The 19,042-nt window shown below is 32.8% G+C and overlaps 1 protein-coding gene across 3 annotated transcripts in view; it reads right to left on the bottom strand.

Annotated features, from left to right (window-relative positions):
• LOC149784426 (DENN domain-containing protein 3-like) overlaps positions 1-19,042 on the bottom strand; it is a 432,202-nt gene that overhangs the window by 42,910 nt on the left and 370,250 nt on the right. For all 3 annotated transcript variants that reach the window (XM_089932491.1, XM_089932490.1, XM_089932494.1), the window contains one exon: positions 4,943-5,068. In XM_089932491.1, coding sequence (XP_089788617.1) covers positions 4,943-5,068 — 126 coding nt within the window. The remainder of the gene's footprint in view (positions 1-4,942; positions 5,069-19,042) is intronic.

Genomic DNA, 19,042 nt, shown 5'->3' with positions numbered 1-19,042 from the left:
TAGATATTGAGATGAACCAGACAGAATTGAGTTACAATAGTCCAGTCTTGAAAGTACTAAAGAACACACAAGTGTTTTAGTGGTATCAAATGAAAGATATTTGCGAATGGAGCTGATGCGTCTCAGCTCAAGATATACAGCCTTGCATATGTTCATGACATGTTGGTGCAATGTGAGAGTACTGTCCAGAGTAACACCCAGGTTTCGTACTGATTGTGTGAATTTAATGTTGGCGTTGCTGATATTTATTGTTTGAGGTATAGGATGTGAATGAGAAAGTCTTTGTGTTTTGATCAGAATGGCCTCATTTTTATCATCATTCATCTGCAGCTTGTTAGATGCCATCCATGATTTCACATCAGAATTGCACCTCTCTACACCTTGGATGGTAGCATCAACTTCAGTTGGGTGGCTAGATCTGTATATTTGGGTGTCATCAGTGTACAATTGGTGAGACACTGGATGATGATATATGACGCTTGAGAGCGGCTGAGTGTACAGAATGAAGAGAACAGGTCCAAGAACAGACCCCTGTGAAACACCACAACATAGATAAACTGGGCTGGGGTGTATTCCATTTGCAGATACAATTTGTGTCCTGTTGACCAAGTAAGACTTGAACCACAGTAAGGCTGTATCATGAATGCCAAATACATGCTGGAGATGGTGAAGTAATATATCATGGTATATTATGTCAAATGCTGCAGACAAATCAAGGAGGGTGAGGACTGTAATCTTTCCACTATCCAAGGCAGAGAGAATGTCATTAACTACTTTTAGAAGAGTAGTTTCAGTACTGTGGCAATGGCGATATGCAGATTGTACATTGCTGAAAAGACTGTTTGAATTTAAATGAGATACAAGCTGGGATAGAACAACCTTTTCTAAGACTTTTTATATGAATGGGAGATTAGAAACTGGGTGGTAGTTCTTTAAATTGTTATGGTCTAGTGTTGGTTTATTCAGCAAAGGCTTTACAATGGCAATTTTGAAAAATGATGGGAATTCCCCTGATGAGAGAGAGGTATTAATAGCATCGGTCAGTGAGGGCAATACTGGATCTAATCACTCAAGCAGCAGTGATGTTGGAATTGGATCAAGTTCACATGACTTTGGTGCACTCTTCATCAGGACTGCACGTATGAAATCCATAGACAGGTTCAAATGCTGCTAATGATTGCCGCTCAAATTCCGTATCCCAATTGTATGGTAAATATCGCTGTCAGATAATATATTTCAGGAAATATGGAACAAAATCGATGAGTACACTGCATCTGGTTTGGGCTGGAAATTTGATAAAATAACAGAAATACTGTTTCATACTTCCACTGCGAGATAGCTTGTATGTCGAGCTGCCAACTAAAATAAACAAACTCAAAATGTTGCGTAAATATCTTGAAAAGTGACAATAAATGTTTTCAATGGGCCATACTATTGGCATTATTTCCAGCACAAGATCATCTTTATCAAGTATCAAATTATATTTGTCATGTTAATAACCTAAACTTAAGTGGGATTAAATTTCAAGCTAATGAAAACTAAATTCCAAAATTGGAAAAGAAAAATAAACAGCTGTTACCTGGTGGGGTTTATGTGTTTGGTGTTTATGATCTAAAAATCTATCCGATATACAATAGCAAATGTGCATGTTAGCTGTCACAAAATTTACTATTTTATAAAAAATCATTAAACGTGGATAAAAAAAAACTAATGGGCTTGTCAGAGGTCAGTATAACAAGCATAAGGGAAAGAAATATTTCTTTTTCAAGTGCTTGCATGGCTGTAAGTTGCAGCTGGTTCTTGACAGACATCTTAAATACTGCTCTAATCTACAGTGAATATCTATGCCTGGTGAAGATGAAAAAAAGATCACAATTTACAAACTACAGACACAAGATGAAAGTGCCTTTTATAATATATGCCAATTCTCAAGTCTATACTACTTCCAGTGCAAGGTGCAGAAAATAACCCTGATAAATATTCGACAAGAAATATTCAAGAATATATCACTTGCAGAGTAGTGTATAAGGTTGTTTGTGCTGCTGATAAAAGGTTATCAAAATCAATAAAGATTTACCATGGAGAGAATCCTGCTGTCTGGCTTCCGAGAAACCTTATTGACGAGATTTATTTCATCCTGATGTTACTCACTAAGACAAACAAAAAAATGAAACCACTAACACTAAAACAAGAAGCTGATTTTAATACAGCAGAAATATTACCGTGTAAAAGGTCACTGTCATATTACTGGAAAGTATCATGGCCCAGCACATGACAAATGTGATTTAAAATATACTGTACCGGATTTCTTTCCTGCCGTCTTTCACAGTTTAAGAGGATATGATTCTCATATCATTGTTGAAGGACTTGGTAATAAAGATATAATAAACAATCTGAAAATTAATAACAACGATAAAATAAAGTGTATTCCTAATAACACTGAAAAGTACATGTCTGTAACACTCAGCAAGTTGGGATTTATTGATAGTCTTCAGTTTATGGCAGCATTGCTAGATGAGCTTGCAAAAGGCGGCGTTAAGTTTGATAATCTGACCAAACATTTCTGTGAAAATGCTAGCAGTTTATTGACAAGAAAAGGTATCTTTCCCTATCAATATCATGATGATTGGAGCAGATTTGGTTAAACATATTTTCCTGGACAAAGATAAGTTTTATTATATGTTAAATCTTGAGAGTGTCAGTGATGATCATTATGCTTATGCTCAATCGATATGAAACTTGTTTGGCTGTAAAATCGTTGGTGATTATCAAGACTCGTATCTTATCACAGCTGTCTGTTGCTTGCAGATATATTTGAAAATTTCAGAGATGTCAGTGCTGATAACTATGGACCTGACCCAGCTTGGTATTATTCAGCACCCAGACTAAGTTGGGATGCAATACTAAAACATAGCAAAATAAAACTGAATTTGTTAACAGACCCAGATATATTCAACTTTATAGAATGTGGAATCGGAGGTGGAATAAGTGTCATAACAAAAAAATATGCCAGGGCTAATAATAAATATCTACCTGACTATGATAAGACAGCATCATCAAGTATTATAACCTATCTTGATTCAAATAATCTTTATTATAACCTATCTTGATTCAAATAATCTTTATGCATATCCAATGTTTGGATATATGCCATATCGTGATTTCAGATGGATCAGTGATGAAACTGATAAAAACGTATCAGCAGATGACATTAGTTATTTTGTTGAAGTTCATCTTGACTATCCTGCTCAGCTTCATGATGCGCATAATGATCATCCATTTTGTCCAGAATCAATGCTGATCGATTACAGTTTATTATCTGATGAACAGAGAAATTATTTGCAGGGTAAATCTGTTGTTTACAAACTAGTTCCTAATCTGCTTGACATACAGAGATAAGTTTTACACTATAAAAATCTGACACAAGCAGCTGATCATGGTCTAGTACTAGAAAAGTTTGTTGCTTTCTAAAATTCAATCCTTCAACATGGATGAAGGGTTATATCGATTTTAATACAAGCTGAAGAGCAGTTGCAAAAACTGAATTTGAAAAAATCTTTTCAAACTCATGAATAATAACATCTTTGGTAAGACTATGGAAAATATCAGAAAGCTAGTCAATATTGAGATCGGCAATAATGTGGAACATCGTAATAAACTTGTAGGATCTGATGATTTTGTCAGTATGAAAATATTTAATGAAAATCATGTAGCCATTCAATGAAGAAAGTCAAATCTAAAGTTGAATAAGCCAGTTTATGTCAGCATGTCAGTACCTGAGACATCAAAATGGCTAGTGTACTAGTTTCATTATGATTTTGTTAAGGTTAAGTGGCTTGATGCAGAGCTGTTATCTATAGATACTGACTTGCCTATGTACAAGATAAAATCTGATGATATTTATCAAGAGTTTCAGATTATCCAGAAACCAGTGGATTTCACTGCAACAATTTTAAAAAATATGAAAATTTTATTGGATTGCATAGTAAAATGTACTGTCTAAAACTAGCTGATAATAAAGTTAAGAAACAAGCTAAGGGAATAAAAATAAATGTAATTGGTAAGGTGATATGATTCAATAATTATAAGGCTGCGCTAGACAGATTTTCTGGTTATGTTGAGATGATGGTAATAATAAGATCAAATTGTCATAAAATTGAGACTGATGTTATCATAAAATCTCATCTGTGTAATTTTGATGACAAAAGATACTACTCTTCTGGGATCAATACATTTGCATTAGGATATAAAATGTCTGATAGTATTGATTTTAACAAGGTGTATTTTTTAGATTTTTTCCTTGACAGTAAATTTTACATGAATGTTAGGTATTATGAAATTTTATGTGAATGTTAAGTATAGTGGAGTACAAAGCACTCTAATTTTGTGTGAAATATAATTATAAATTGCAAGTGATTTCAAGCAAAAACCACAGTAGTGGGTATAAAGGGGTATATCTCACCCAAACCCTATTTGTCTGATGATGAGGAGGATTCAGTGACAGGTCCTCATGTTAGGTAATCAATAATGAAATCAACGCTGTTGTCTCAACAAAGTTGATTTTGTATTTTGCTTCGAGTAACGGGGGGGGGGGGGGGGGTCTGACAGGGTAAGAATCATGCTGTTGTCCAAGTTCAAAATAGGGTCTTGGCAGAGATACCTCCCTTATACCCACTACTGAGATCTTCCCTAAAATTTGCTGGGTGGGGTGGGGTGAGGAGTGGGGGTGGAGAGTAGTAAGGAGAATGGGGACCTATTTTCATCATTTATGGATTATTATTAACTGGAACTTTAAGTTCATGGCATTGAAAAATCCATGAAAATTGATACCCACCCCCATGTGAATTCACTACTGTATAATGCAAAAATTTCCTGATTAATGGCATTTTCAACAATGATCTACAACATTTTACTGTCTAAGTTACATAATAAAATATCTTACTTCTTTTCCCACTTTGATCAGGCAGCAGATTCCATTGGTATTGGGAACAGGGACTGGTTCTTTAAATTCTCCAGTTTCCAAATCCCATATCAACAGTTGTCCTTCACGCCGGCATCCAACCCACAACTGCCATAATAAAAAACTTAAGTTTTTCATTGTTTGCTTAAATTACATGTAGTTAGACTGTACTCATATAAGAAACAATGCTTTCAGTTTAAATTACAGCAAAAGCATTCCATGACACTTAAAGCATCATGAGTATTCAGTGCTCCCACTACCCTCTTTGACTGAGGATTTTGTACCCTCTCGAAAGCTAAAATGCAGGTGTAAGACAAACATGAAGGTCAGGGCCTGTATGTCAGGCCTGTGATCAAAGCATTTATGTAAAATGTATAACCTTGACCAGAAGGCTGAATGGGGACAGTGATAATGCTATAGTATGAACTGTCTTCTCTTTGTCTTTTCATAATGATTCATCCAGTGTATAAACAAAATATATCAAAGATTTGCAGAATGAATTAACTTCATAATAATATTTTATCCTAGTATGAACACAATTCATCATGGAAAAACTTAAACCTGAACCTCAGTGAAAATTATCTATGATTGCAATCTCAACACCAATCCAAGGATCATGCATGTCATAGAAAGAATTGTCTTAGTTTTGCCTTAGTATTATGAAAATTGATCAAGTTTCTTAGTAAATATAAGCAATTGAAACAACATGAAATAACATTTTCATTTAAATCTTCAGTGACATTGACCCCAAGGTCACAGTGGTGTGCTAGTATATGAAAGAATCTTATCTTCATAATGATTAATGCCAAGTATGATGAGAATCTGTTTATGAAAATGTATGCAAAACAAAAACATTAACCAAAACATTTCAAATTGTTGGTGATGCTTTTGGAAAAGGCTCAGCAAAAGTTGGGGCTGCACATCGCAAAGAAAGGAAAAGAGTATTAGAGCACTTAAGTGTATATATATATATATATATATATATATATATATATATATATATATATATATATATATAGAGGGAGAGAGAGAGAGAGAGAGAGAGATTAGTAATTAAAAGTTTTATAACTAACTGACCCAGAAAGAACATGAGTAAAAGCATGGATCAAAAATTGGTTGGCAAACTTGCTTTTCAAAATAATTGCAGAATTTATTTCACTTAATAGATGTGGTTTTAGTAGAAGGTATTTAACAACTCCAAATATTATAGAAGTTTCTGTCTTTTGTTTGTTTTCTTTCTCAAATGCAGTCTTTTTCTTAGGTCTTTAATAAAATTAACCCATTAGAATACCAATGCATTGATTCAATTCAAACTCAGTATGTTTTTTACTGCCTGTGCTGTGCACAGAATATATTAGTTCAGAAAAGACAAGGGAGGGATCAGTCTACTCTTTATGACCAATATGGTTACTGTAACAGAGTTACCTCATATGCATCAAAAACACTGCACCACATCTTTCATAAGGTGTTCTTTTTTATCATTGAGAAATATGTAGAAATTGAGTAGGACTGAAAGCTAAAGATACAAATAGTTTCCAGATTTAGTATATGCACCAGGCTTCATTTTGTGAACTACACTAATCAGGTTGATGTTGTACACGCCAACAGCAGCTTGAACTATTCTTGTATATCTTTATATAATGGGAACACTACTAATTCATAAATAGAAATAAGGCAGATGCAGTTATTTGTAACTTGAAAGTCATTCTTATAATAATGACCCTGATACAACATGGATAAAAAAATTGATTGGCAAATTTTCAAAATACTGCAGAATTTATTTCACTTAATAAATGAGGTTCTAGGCTTATTATAAGTTTTTGCCTGTCTTTTTTTTGGATACCTCTTACAGAGTTTTACATTGATCCTTTATTCTATATTTCTTTTATAGAGCTTTTACTTGTATCCTTTATTTTATATAACCTTTACAGAAATTTTATATTTATCCTTTATTTGATATACAATTTACATAGATTTTACCTGTATCATTTATTTTACATTTCTTTTATAGAGTTTTTACCTCTTTCATTTATTCTATATTTCTTTTATAGAGTTTTTACTTGTATCCTTTATTCTATATTTCTTATATAGAGTTTTTACCTGTATCATTTATTTTATATTTCTTTTATACAGTTTTTACCTGTATCATTTATTTATATTTCTTTTATAGAGTTTTTACTGGTATCCTTTATTCTATATTTCTTTTATAGAGTTTTTACTTGTATCCCTTATTCTATATTTCTTTTATAGAGTTTTTACCTGTATCATTTATTTTATATTTTTTTATAGAGTTTTTACCTGTATCATTTATTTTATATTTCTTTTATAGAGTTTTTACCTATATCATTTATTTTATATTTCTTTTATAGGTTTTACCTTTATCCTTTATTTTATACAACCTTTACAGAGATTTTATATTTATCCTTTATTTGATATACAATTTACATAGATTTTACCTGTATCTTTATTTTATACACCTTTTACAAAGTTTCAACTGTATACTTTATTTTATATACCTTTAAAAGATTTTACCTTCATCCTTTATTTTATATACCTGTTACAGAGTGTTACATTTCTCTATTATTTTATATATCTTTACAGGGCTTTTACCTTCATCATTTATTTAATACACCTTTTACATCGTTTTCACCTGTATCTTTATTTTATACACCTTTTACAGTTTTTACATCTGTTCTCTGAACTTTTCTCATGTTGTACAAGATGATTAGGTTTTCCTTGTGTCTTTATCTACATAAATGTTTTAGTATTTATTTTTCTGTTACTAATCATTGCAAACTTATCTTAAATGGCACCACAGTCAGTTGGTATTGTGCTTATGTGCCATTAAACCCTAAATATAGATGCACACTGATAAAAGTTCTCTCCAAGGATAAAGTTATTATTAATACAACTTTAAGTATACATATATTTTGCTCAAGTATTGTCATAATTGGACGAGAAATGTAGTTCTGCACAATTGTTCTGAATGTAGAGCACTTTAATGTTTAATCTAGGTCTTTTCTTGTGCATGCTTACATGACATATACTATGGTTACTATATCATTATGCACTAAATAAATCAGTCTTAGCAATAATGGTAATGGTGTTCTGGCTGTATGAAAGCATTGTTGTTGCTTGACTGTCTGAAAGCCACACCAGACCCAGTCCAGATCTGTACAGTCTGATGGGCCAACATGTTGTCAACAGGCCAAGTCTTCTCTGCATGGAAAAGTGATGCAATGACATTCTCAGGCAGAAAAGGAAGGAATGGTGTATTTGGCTTCTTTCCTTGCTTGCCTACACTACTTTACTGCAATAGGGCATTTCATGTCTGTTATGTGAACAATACAATTTCTTTTTTCATGTTTAATTCTGAACATCATAATCTCACAATTCATATTATTATGTCACTGGACAGCATAATCAAACAATTTAATCTCAGTTGTGTGAATAGAATTCTTATTTCATGTCTGTTAGTGAATAGCTCAATTCACTGAACATGACTATCATATGAACAGTATCATACCATAATCTCATATCTGTTATGTGATCGACACAAAGTATCATAATCTGTTATATGAACTACATAGTACCATAATGTCATATCTGTTATATGAACTACATAATACCATAATGTGATATGTTATATGGACTACATAGTACCATGAGCTCATATCTTTTGTATGAACTACACACTCTCATATTTGTTATATGAACTATATAGTATCAAACTCTCAAATCTGCTATATGAACCACATAGTACCATAATCTCATATCTGTTATATGTACTACATAGTACCATAATCTCATATCTGTTATATGTACTACATAGTACCATAATGTCATATCTGTTATATGTACTACATAGTACCATAATGTGATATGTTATATGGACTACATAGTACCATGATCTCATATCTTTTGTATGAACTACACACTCTCATATTTGTTATATGAACTATATAGTATCAGACTCTTAAATCTGCTATATGAACCACATAGTATCATAATCTCATATCTGCTTTATGAACTACATAGTATCATAATCTCATTTCTGTTATATAAACAACATTGTACCATAATCTCATATCTGTTATATGTACTACATAGTGCCACAATCTAACATTTGTTATACGACTTATGAACCACATAGTACCATAATCTCAAATCTGTTATATGTACTACACAGTACCACAATCTGTTATATGAACTACAGAGTACCATAATCTCATATCTGTTATAAGAACTACATATTGCCACAATCTAATACTTGTTATATGACTTATGATCCACATAGTACCATAATCTCATATCTGTTATATGAACAATATACTGTAGTATCAAGTCTTATATCTGCTTTATGTACAACATAGCACCATAATCTCATCTGTTATATGTAATACACAGTATTATGTGATATATGATATATCAACTACATAATACCATGATCTCATATCTTTTGTATGAACTACACAGTACCATGATCACATATCTATTATATGAACTACATAGTACCATACTCTCATATTAGTTATATGAACTTTATAGGATCATACTCTTATATCTGCTATATGAACCACATATTATCATAATCTCATTTCTGTTATATGAACCACACAGTACCATAATCTCATATCTGTTATATGTACTTTTTTTGTTGTTGTTTTAGGGTTTAACACCATTTTTCAGCACAAGACAGGCTATACATGGCGGCCAGTATTAATGGTGGAGGAAGAACCCGGGAAACCCCCGGAAAGAACCACCGACCCACAAGAAGCTACCGGCAAGCTTTCTCACATATCCACATTGGCCGAGCCCGAGACTCGAACCTACGCAGACAGCGGTGAGATGACAGTGATCCGTGATGGAGAGCGCTTTAGACCACTCGGCCACTTGGGGCCCCCTGTTATATGTACTACATCGTACCTTAATCTCATATCTGTTATATGAAGTACATAGAACCATAATCTCATATCTGTTATATGAACTATTTACCATAGCATCACACTCTTATATCTGTTATACGAACTATATAGCACCATAATCTTATATCTGTTATATGTACTACAAAGCACCACAGTATAATATGTTATATGACCTATGAACCACATAGTACCATAATCTCATATCTGTTACATTAACTACATAGTACCATAATCTCATATCTGTTACATTAACTACATAGTACCATAATCTTAATCTGTTATATTATAACAAGTCTACGTTCTTAAAATAAGTAACAGAAGAGTGAAAGACTACAAGCTTTGTAAACTTTAATGAATAATTTATTCCCCTAGAATACAAAGTGAAAGTGAGAAAGAACAACTTATGGTATTGTGAATTAAATCCCAAAATAATCCAAGAATTACAGACACAAGTCCTGATAATTTTAAGTCCTGAATAAAACTCAGTACAAGTCCCGAAGAAATCCAAAAGCTGAAGGCAATGACAGGTCTGTTATAATAATAATAATAATAATGAGGACTTTGTATAGCGCCTAATCTTTAGAAGCTCTAAGCGCTTTACAACATCAGACAACACCTATAAGATAAAAAACATGATATGATTACAAAAACAAACACCATCAAATTAGAAAACATAAAAAAAACATGCTGAGAATATTTAAGGTAGGAAATATTATTAGGTCTTTAAATTTGTTCTTGCAGTTGAAATAAGTGAGTTTATAGCTTATAAAGTGTTGCTGTGTCAACAATCTTTTGTTGAATCACAGTAATATAATTCCAAGTTTGGATTCAGTATAAATTTCAGTGAATATCTCTATCCAAGAATTTTATCAGAGCAATTTTGTACTTCCAGAAAAAATAATCACTTGAATTCATTAACTTGAAGAAATAAAATTCATTCCATCTTGACACAACATAATACAACTTGAAAGTGATAGATGTCAAAGCAGAAATGACCAAGTCCTCACACTTAAAAGATTATATAGTTCTCAACTTTACCTCAGGTCACAATTAGCATTCTTTTTTAAAACCCATTACCTAACGGAAAATAACCTTCTATAATCCTGATGTTTACAAAATCAAAACCATAACCTGAATTACACTCAGGAAATTCCAAAACTTAGACCCAAATAAACATATTTACTTCTACTATTAATATTGATCCTAATATTAAGCTCATGTACAGAGAGAATAATTTAGCTATGTATTAGTTGTTTATATAAAATAATATAAAAAAGTCAATCAGGTCAAGCAGAAATGAACTCAATTTTGCACAAGGTCAAGTCCAACATACAATGTTATATTACAATAGCATGTAATGAAATAATTTTAAGAAACCTAACAAACAAACAAACAATTAAATTAAATATACTTAACAATATGTACTACATATTATCATAATCACACATCTGTTATATATACTACACTGTACCATAATCTTCTTTATGTTATATGAACAACAAAGTACTATAATTTCATATCTGTTATATGAACCACATAGTACTATACTCTCATATCTTTTATATGAACTATAAAGTACTATTATCTCATATCTGTTTAATAAACACCATGATTTCACCTGTTCATTGCTTTTATGCTCTATATGTTATGTGAATGATATGTAAATAATCCTGTATGGGTTGAGTGCGTGGGATAACTGCATAGTATTGAATAATAAAAGTACAATAAAACCTGTTATGAGAGACCACCCCTTCCGTCAAGAAAATCATTATCTCAAAACAGGTGGTCTCTGAAAAAATTTGTGCAAAAAGACCAGTTTCCACAATCCAATTTCAGAACAATTTAAAGAAAAATAACCACAATCACAATACAGTAGTCCCCCTCTTATAAGGCCACCCCTAATGCAGCAGGGAAGTGGCCTTATAATGCGGGTGGCCTTTGTAGAGGGGGATGACAAATGCAAATAGTAAATACATATGAAAAAAGTCACAAATACATTTAATTTTAAATATTTAATATTTTAATTAAAAAATCACATGCATGATGTGAAATAAATGTAAAACAAACTTTGTCATCATTTGCAAAAGAATGCTATGAATAACCATTGATATAGTTTTAAAACTGTCTTTATAATTATGTTACAGTTCACATCATCTGTCACTTTGTTGGTAACAGTCTAAAAAACAAACCAGTCTCGTCACATTAAAAATATCCTTGCTGTCATATCCCCTGCATATATCGTTTAGTCTTTTGTTCCAATCTTCGACAACTTCATTATTAACATCAGCTGATTCGCCGATAATGACAGAACACTTGATATTGTGTCGCACTTGAAATCTGTGCAACCATCCGTCACTTGCGGTAAAGTCGTCATATCCCAATTCAACTGACAACATTTTTGCTTTTTCTCGTCTTTCAAATCAGGATACAAACGTCTCCTGGCTCAAACAATCTTCCTTTCTCCGTCCATTTCACTTTTCCACTTCTGCAGAATTGTTTCATTATCTTTCACGATATTGTTTATCTGAGTCTTCCCGACGTTAGTTTTCTACAAGGATCCTCGACGAAACACCCCCCCCCCCCCGGCAGTTGAATTACTTTCACGTTCTCCTCTAAACTGAGAATTTTTATTTTCCTCGATGACATGTTGATTTTTTTGCAGTAAGTTATTCATGTTGCCAACTACAATACTGATAAAACAATTTTGTATGCATCTAAACAAATTGCCGTGTGTTTTTAAAAGGAAGTGATCTTGTCACGTGATTCGTTAGTCGCAGTCTGGTACCCTATTGTTTTTATACATTTCTTGAAACTAAGTGAGAGAAGCCAAAACGGCTTCGATGTGTGCCATTAGCTTTTCGCAGATTTGACCTCGCGGCCGCTAGGATTCGTAATTTTGACAAATATTGTCTGTAGTAATAGCCACTGGTTACCAAAGTGAATGAGCTCAACATCTTACTAAGGGAAGCCATAAAGGCTATTAAACCATTTTCCTGCTGACTTGGGTATTGTACATCGATACTGCCACTTCTCAGCTGTTACTACTGTTCGATAATTGTAATCTTAACAATTATCAGAGTGACTAAACCGGACATCTTATGATAACACAGCAGTAAGGCTAATTGGATTACATGTACGTACCCTTTTGTATGGATTAAAATTTGAGTCTTTCTCGGTTTTTATGGAATAAATTTGGCTTCTCGCGAGGCGTAAATGATATAATATTAACCTTAGTGGTAAATGTACTTTACTCAACACTTCTTTCAGTAACGAAAGCCTGACATCGGGAAACAGAAATCGATTACTTAACACACGTTATGAATACAATACTGGTTCTGGATACATATTCAAATAAAATGCGGCCGCTTGTGAGGGGTAAATTTTATAACTTTGCACTAATATGCTGGCCGCTGGTCGCGTTAGCCGGGTGGCCTTTCGCGAGGGGTACTTTTGAACACAAACTCGTCGGTGCCAACGGATTCTGGCCGTAAGGAGCGGGTGGCCGCTGGTCGGGAGGGGGGGGGGGGCGTTCAAGAGGGGGACTACTGTACATATGTTTTATTCAATATTAATAGTTCTTGCAAAAATATTGTATGCATTCATCTGAAAACGAACTTATATAGCAAAAAGGATATAATTCTATCATTAAACATGAAATCACCTTTACATTCGAAGATCACATGTACATGTATTAGCAACTGTATGAAATCATTTCTGATTTAATCCTTTTCCTTTTTTAACACCCTACATTTGTTTTAGTGATGTTTACACCATGATTTTGCAAGTGGTCTGCTCTTTTTCACTTCTTTCAGTTATAATTATTTTCTCAAGCATTAAAATTTGTCTCTTTTTAGTTGGAGGTTCTTCTATTGTTATTAAGATGTGTTAACATTATTAGTGCTCAGTTGTAATATTGACTGTAAAGACAGTTTTGACTAGGCTTTGGGAAATTTGATAAATTTACACATGTGCATTGCATATCTAACAGTTAATGAAATAAAAAGAAACAGTTGTCTCATCCAGAACAGAATCATTTACTCAAAGACAAATGTAAATGGCTTAATTCAAAGAAGACATACAGGGAAGAACTCTATAAGCTATTATGCATATTTGATTTCATTTAATTGGTTTTTTTTGTTAGTTTTAATTTGTTATTTTATTCCATTATAATGCTAATGTAATTTTTTTTTACTGAACTTGATATTTTTTATACAATTAAGTTCAGATCTGTTTGACCTGACTTTTTAAAATTTTCATTGGTAAACACCTAATAATAGAAACACTGTCTTGTTTCTAACCTTGATTCAGAACCAGTTTTAGTAAACAACTTTTTTTAAATATCTCTTTTATTCTTTCTCAGAGTAGGAATCATTAAGTTAAGTCAAGGCCATACCCGGATGAGGTGATATTTATCATGTAACAATCTCCTATTTCTAGAAGGCTGACCCCCATCAGGGAATCTGTTTTGCATCTTAGTTAGACTTATTACTTATGTTTTGATAAAGAATAGTCAGTTGTGCCTTATCACTTTAAAAGTCAAGTTGTTTGATGTTGTGTCTAGTTTGGGCTAATTATTTTATTTCTTCAAATTATTCTGAATTCAAGTTATTCTTTTCCCTGGAAATACCAGTGCTCTAAATTATTTCTTGGATAAAGACATTTATTGGAAGTTATATTGAATTCAAAATTGGAATAATATTTTCTGTTATTCAACAAGAAACTGTTGACATGTCTACACTTTGAAGGTTACAACAGACATCATTGCCTTCCATTTTGTATTTCATCGGGACTTGAACTCAGTTTCATTTAGGAGATGAAATATTATCACATTCATTTGTGTAGAACTTGCTTTTTCCACATTCATCTTGGCTCTTGATGACATAAACCCATAACCAAACTTTGATTAAAATGGGACCAGAAATATAACCTCACTGGTAGCAATCCCAACTAATCATATACTATATCACATCAATAATATTTGTGGATATTACTTTTTATCCTACTTTCAAAGATCTTAATGATAGTAGCCTATATTCCAAATTATATCAAATTAGGATCAGAAATTTGGCCTCCTGAGAGATAATAAGCAATTGTTGATAGACAGGGCCATCTTATAAGCATATTTGCAGCCTTACAGCCAGTTGAGGTACACAAAGAATAATCATGAATGATGGAGAAGACTAGGGCAGGAAATGTGGCTAAAAATAAGATTAAAATAGTAAAACAAATTTAAACCTCCTGTCCTTTAACAGGCAGTCCAGTAAAGTGAGTCCTGAAAGACCATACCTTCTGCAAAACCAAAAACAATCGGTCTCTCACATACAGGAGGGTGAAGTTTTCAAGACTGCCCGTACAAAATATTTAGGCTGATTCTACCTGAATTTTAGGTGGATTCAGGGTGGATTCTGCCAAAAATGCCCAAATTTCAGATGGTTTTTAGGCAGACTGGGAATATGGCTAAGGTGACAGACTGAATCCATCTAACAGTTAAACATACTATTTCTTAAATTCCTTCTAAAGGATAACTGTTAGATGGATAAGTTCTGATTGTCCAGTTCATTTTCCTACTTTAAGACAGATTTTGGACTGGCTGATTTTAGCAGAAATTTGAAGTGTAATTCTGAACTAGATTGAAAGATCAACAAGCATAGATGAATCTTTGGACTTAGAAAAGTTGGTGCAAGGTGGATTTTGGACTTAATCTGATGTTTACTCTGAATAATAAGTATTTTTGCTTTCTATTAAAATATGCTCTACAAAAAAAATCATACCCTAGTGAAAATGTGACTGAAAGTTCATTGAAATCACAGTTTAAAAAAATTTGACATTCACTCAAATGTCCTTTCTTCACTAAAAGTATTTTAGGAGATTTTACCAAAATTTCTGAAAATATCAGTGAAATGTTTAATTGAAATTTCATTGACTCAGTCAATAAATATCAGTGAGAATTTGTGACTGAAATTTCACTGAGAGTTTGTCAACAATTCTGAAAATATAGTGATATTTTGTGATTGTAATATCACTGACATTTTAATATAAAGTATCAATACGATATAATAAAATTTATTTTTTGTTTCTTGTACAATTAGAATGATTTTCAGCAACATTACAATTTCCTGTTTCTGATACATGTAGCTTTAACTTTATTGTTCATTTTGGGAACAATAACTTCTTTAAGCATCTTTCCTTGCTATATTTCTTTTCAAATTTGTGTTGTTGTTGTATTTTTGTTTAATGTCAGTTGGATTTAACTGCCCTCAAACAAGATTGCTTTCTTGTTTTCTGTTTTAAAGCAGAAGTTTGCTTTTCTCCTGGCTTTGAATCTGATTTTCCTCTATATGGACCCGTGTTTTTAATATTGTCTCTGAAACTGTTTTTTTTTTTTTTTTTTTTTTGTAATGCTCTATCCGGTCCCATTCCACAATGAGCTTTTCAATAAGTATTTGTTCCATTTACTATTTAACAGATGATTGCTGTAAAGAGCTTTCTGATTGGTCAAAAGTTTTGTACTTGCCCAATGAATTGTCGTGTAACAGAAACTGATGAGAATGAGCATGTTTGCTAAACACAGCGATTCAAATTTTTTTTACTTAGTCTTTATTATTATTATTATTATTATGATTATTATTAACACCCATATCTCTTGCCTTGGCTGTCATACAATTACAAAACCTGTATAATTTTGTTTCATGTACACTGAAATATCACCTTGGTTAATAAAGTCCTGTTTAATTCATATCCAGTATTTTTTTTTTGTTGTTGTAGTGTTTAACGCCATTTTTCAGCACACGATAGGCTATACATGGCGGCCAGTATTAATGGTGGAGGAAGAACCTGGGAAATCCCCGGAAAGAACCACCGACCCTCGAGAAGCTACTGGCATGCTTTCTCACAAACCCACACTGGCCGAATCCGAGACTCAAACCTACGCAGACAGAGGTGAGATGGCAGTGATCTGTAACGGAGAGCGCGTTAGACAACTCGGCCACTCGGGGCCCCGTATTTTTTTGAAACCTTTTGAAATATCTGAACAATTTCTGAGACTTCAGTAAAATTCTATATAATGATCAAAATTTTTGTGAAATCTCACCAAAGTTTTAGTAAACTCTCGCAAACTTTCAATGAAATGTTAGAGATCGTGCCAAAATGTAAGTGAAAGTTTTGGCCAAAATTTCTGTGAAACCTCATGAGAATTGCAGTGAAAGTTTGGGGCAGAATTTTTTGAAATCTCTCAAATATTTCAGTGAAATTTTAAAGAGATCTTGCAAAAATTTCACTGACAGTTTTGGTTGAAATATTTGTGAAATCTCACCAAACTTTCAGTAAAATGAAAAAGACTTAAATGATGCCATCATGGATTAGGTTTTGTATGCAAGAAAGAAAATGAGGACAAGAGAGACCTAAATCTTGTTTGATAATGTCTGTCAAAATAAAATTTATGATCCATTTTAAAAATTATTGTAAATATTTATCAGTGATTCCCAATAATGTCTAAGAATCATTAGGCAGTTTAATAGAAATCTGAAGCAGATATTTTATTTGATGATTTTTATGTAGACATTTTAGGCAGCCTTTTTTGGACGGATTTTAATTTCAGGTGTTTTTTTCTTCAGGTAGATTTTTTATTTCAGATGGAAATCTTAGGAAAACTAATCTTCATATTTGGCCTAAAATTCTTAGAGAAATCCATTTAAAGTCTGCTTGAAATTTGCCTTATCTTCTTTAAGTTTATGGGTAGGCAGAAAATGCTTAAGAAACCTGTCTGAAATCTGCCTAAAATCCACCTGGAAAATATGTATAGGATTTTAGGTGGATTTTTATTTCAATCTGAAATCTAAGATGGATTCATTTTATTCAAGCAGAATATTAGAACAAATAATTTGCATATTTTGCCTAAATTTCCACCCTGAATCCTTCTGAATTCGGGGCCCCGAGTGGCCGAGTGGTCTAAAGCGCTCACCGTTACGGATCACTGCCATCTCACCTCTGTCTGCGTGGGTTCGAGTCTCGGATTCGGTCAATGTGGATATGTGAGAAAGCTTGCCAGTAGCTTCTCGAGGGTCGGTGGTTCTTTCCGGGGATTTCCCAGTTTCTTCCTCCACCATTAATACTGGCCGCCATGTATAGCCTATTGCGTGCTGAAAAATGGCATTAAACCCTACAGCAACAACAACAACCTTCTGAATTCTGCTTGAAATTCACCTAAGCTCACTTAATATGAGCAATTACCGTATATACTTGCATATAAGACCATTCACGTATATGCCAACCCCCAAACTGAACAGGTATAAACACTAAAAAGTGCATGACCTGGGTATAAGCCAACCTACATCTCAAGATGCACAAGGTAAGTTCTAAATGCATTTATTTAGGCAGAGTTATATTTTAAACAATTACATGTATACTTATCTCGAGGTTAGTGTGCATGCTTATTAAAAAGAAATGGTATAAACTTGTTTGAAAAGTAATTTATTTGATTTTCTGTTTTCTTATTGTTTCTGCCTAATTTAGATCTGTGTATACTTTGATCAAATGATGACAAGAATTTGGCATTTGCAAGTTGCTGTAACACTGCCTATCCCTTTTGAATTGATTATTGTTTGTTTATGCATTATTGCATTGGACATTTTATATCAGTGCACCAGTAATTACGATTTTACTTTGCTCTGAGATTGTAAATACCTAACTCATTAAAATGCAATCCCAGTAAGAAAACACAATGAACAAACAATATATTCAATGCTAATACCATAAAAGCTGAGTTGTAGTTTGCTTTGATGTAAGCAACCTTACACCATACCTGTCAACTTTCACACCAGGAGGAAAAAAATCTCCCAATTTTTGGGGTCACTCCACAACTACCTCCCGATTTCATAATATCTTCTGATTTTTGCAGAGAACTCCCGAGTATTACATTATGTCGTTGATTTTCATTTCTTCTAAACAAGAAAAGTCCTACATGTTCTGTTGCATTACCTGTGAATTACTGTTGTGACAAAACAATTACTTTACTAGAAAGAATTCGCTTCTTCACTAAATAGAATGTTAAGTTCAAATGTTATTTATGTAAATTAATGATTTTTTTTTACCTCAACAATAATACAAAAATAAAAAAATAAACCAGAACATAAAAGTAAACCACAACAATAAAATCATC

Source organism: Sinohyriopsis cumingii, chromosome 14, assembly GCF_028554795.1.
Source record: "Sinohyriopsis cumingii isolate HCF-2022 chromosome 14, ASM2855479v2, whole genome shotgun sequence".
Taxonomy (NCBI): domain Eukaryota; kingdom Metazoa; phylum Mollusca; class Bivalvia; order Unionida; family Unionidae; genus Sinohyriopsis; species Sinohyriopsis cumingii.
This window is presented reverse-complemented; position numbering and strand designations above follow the sequence as displayed.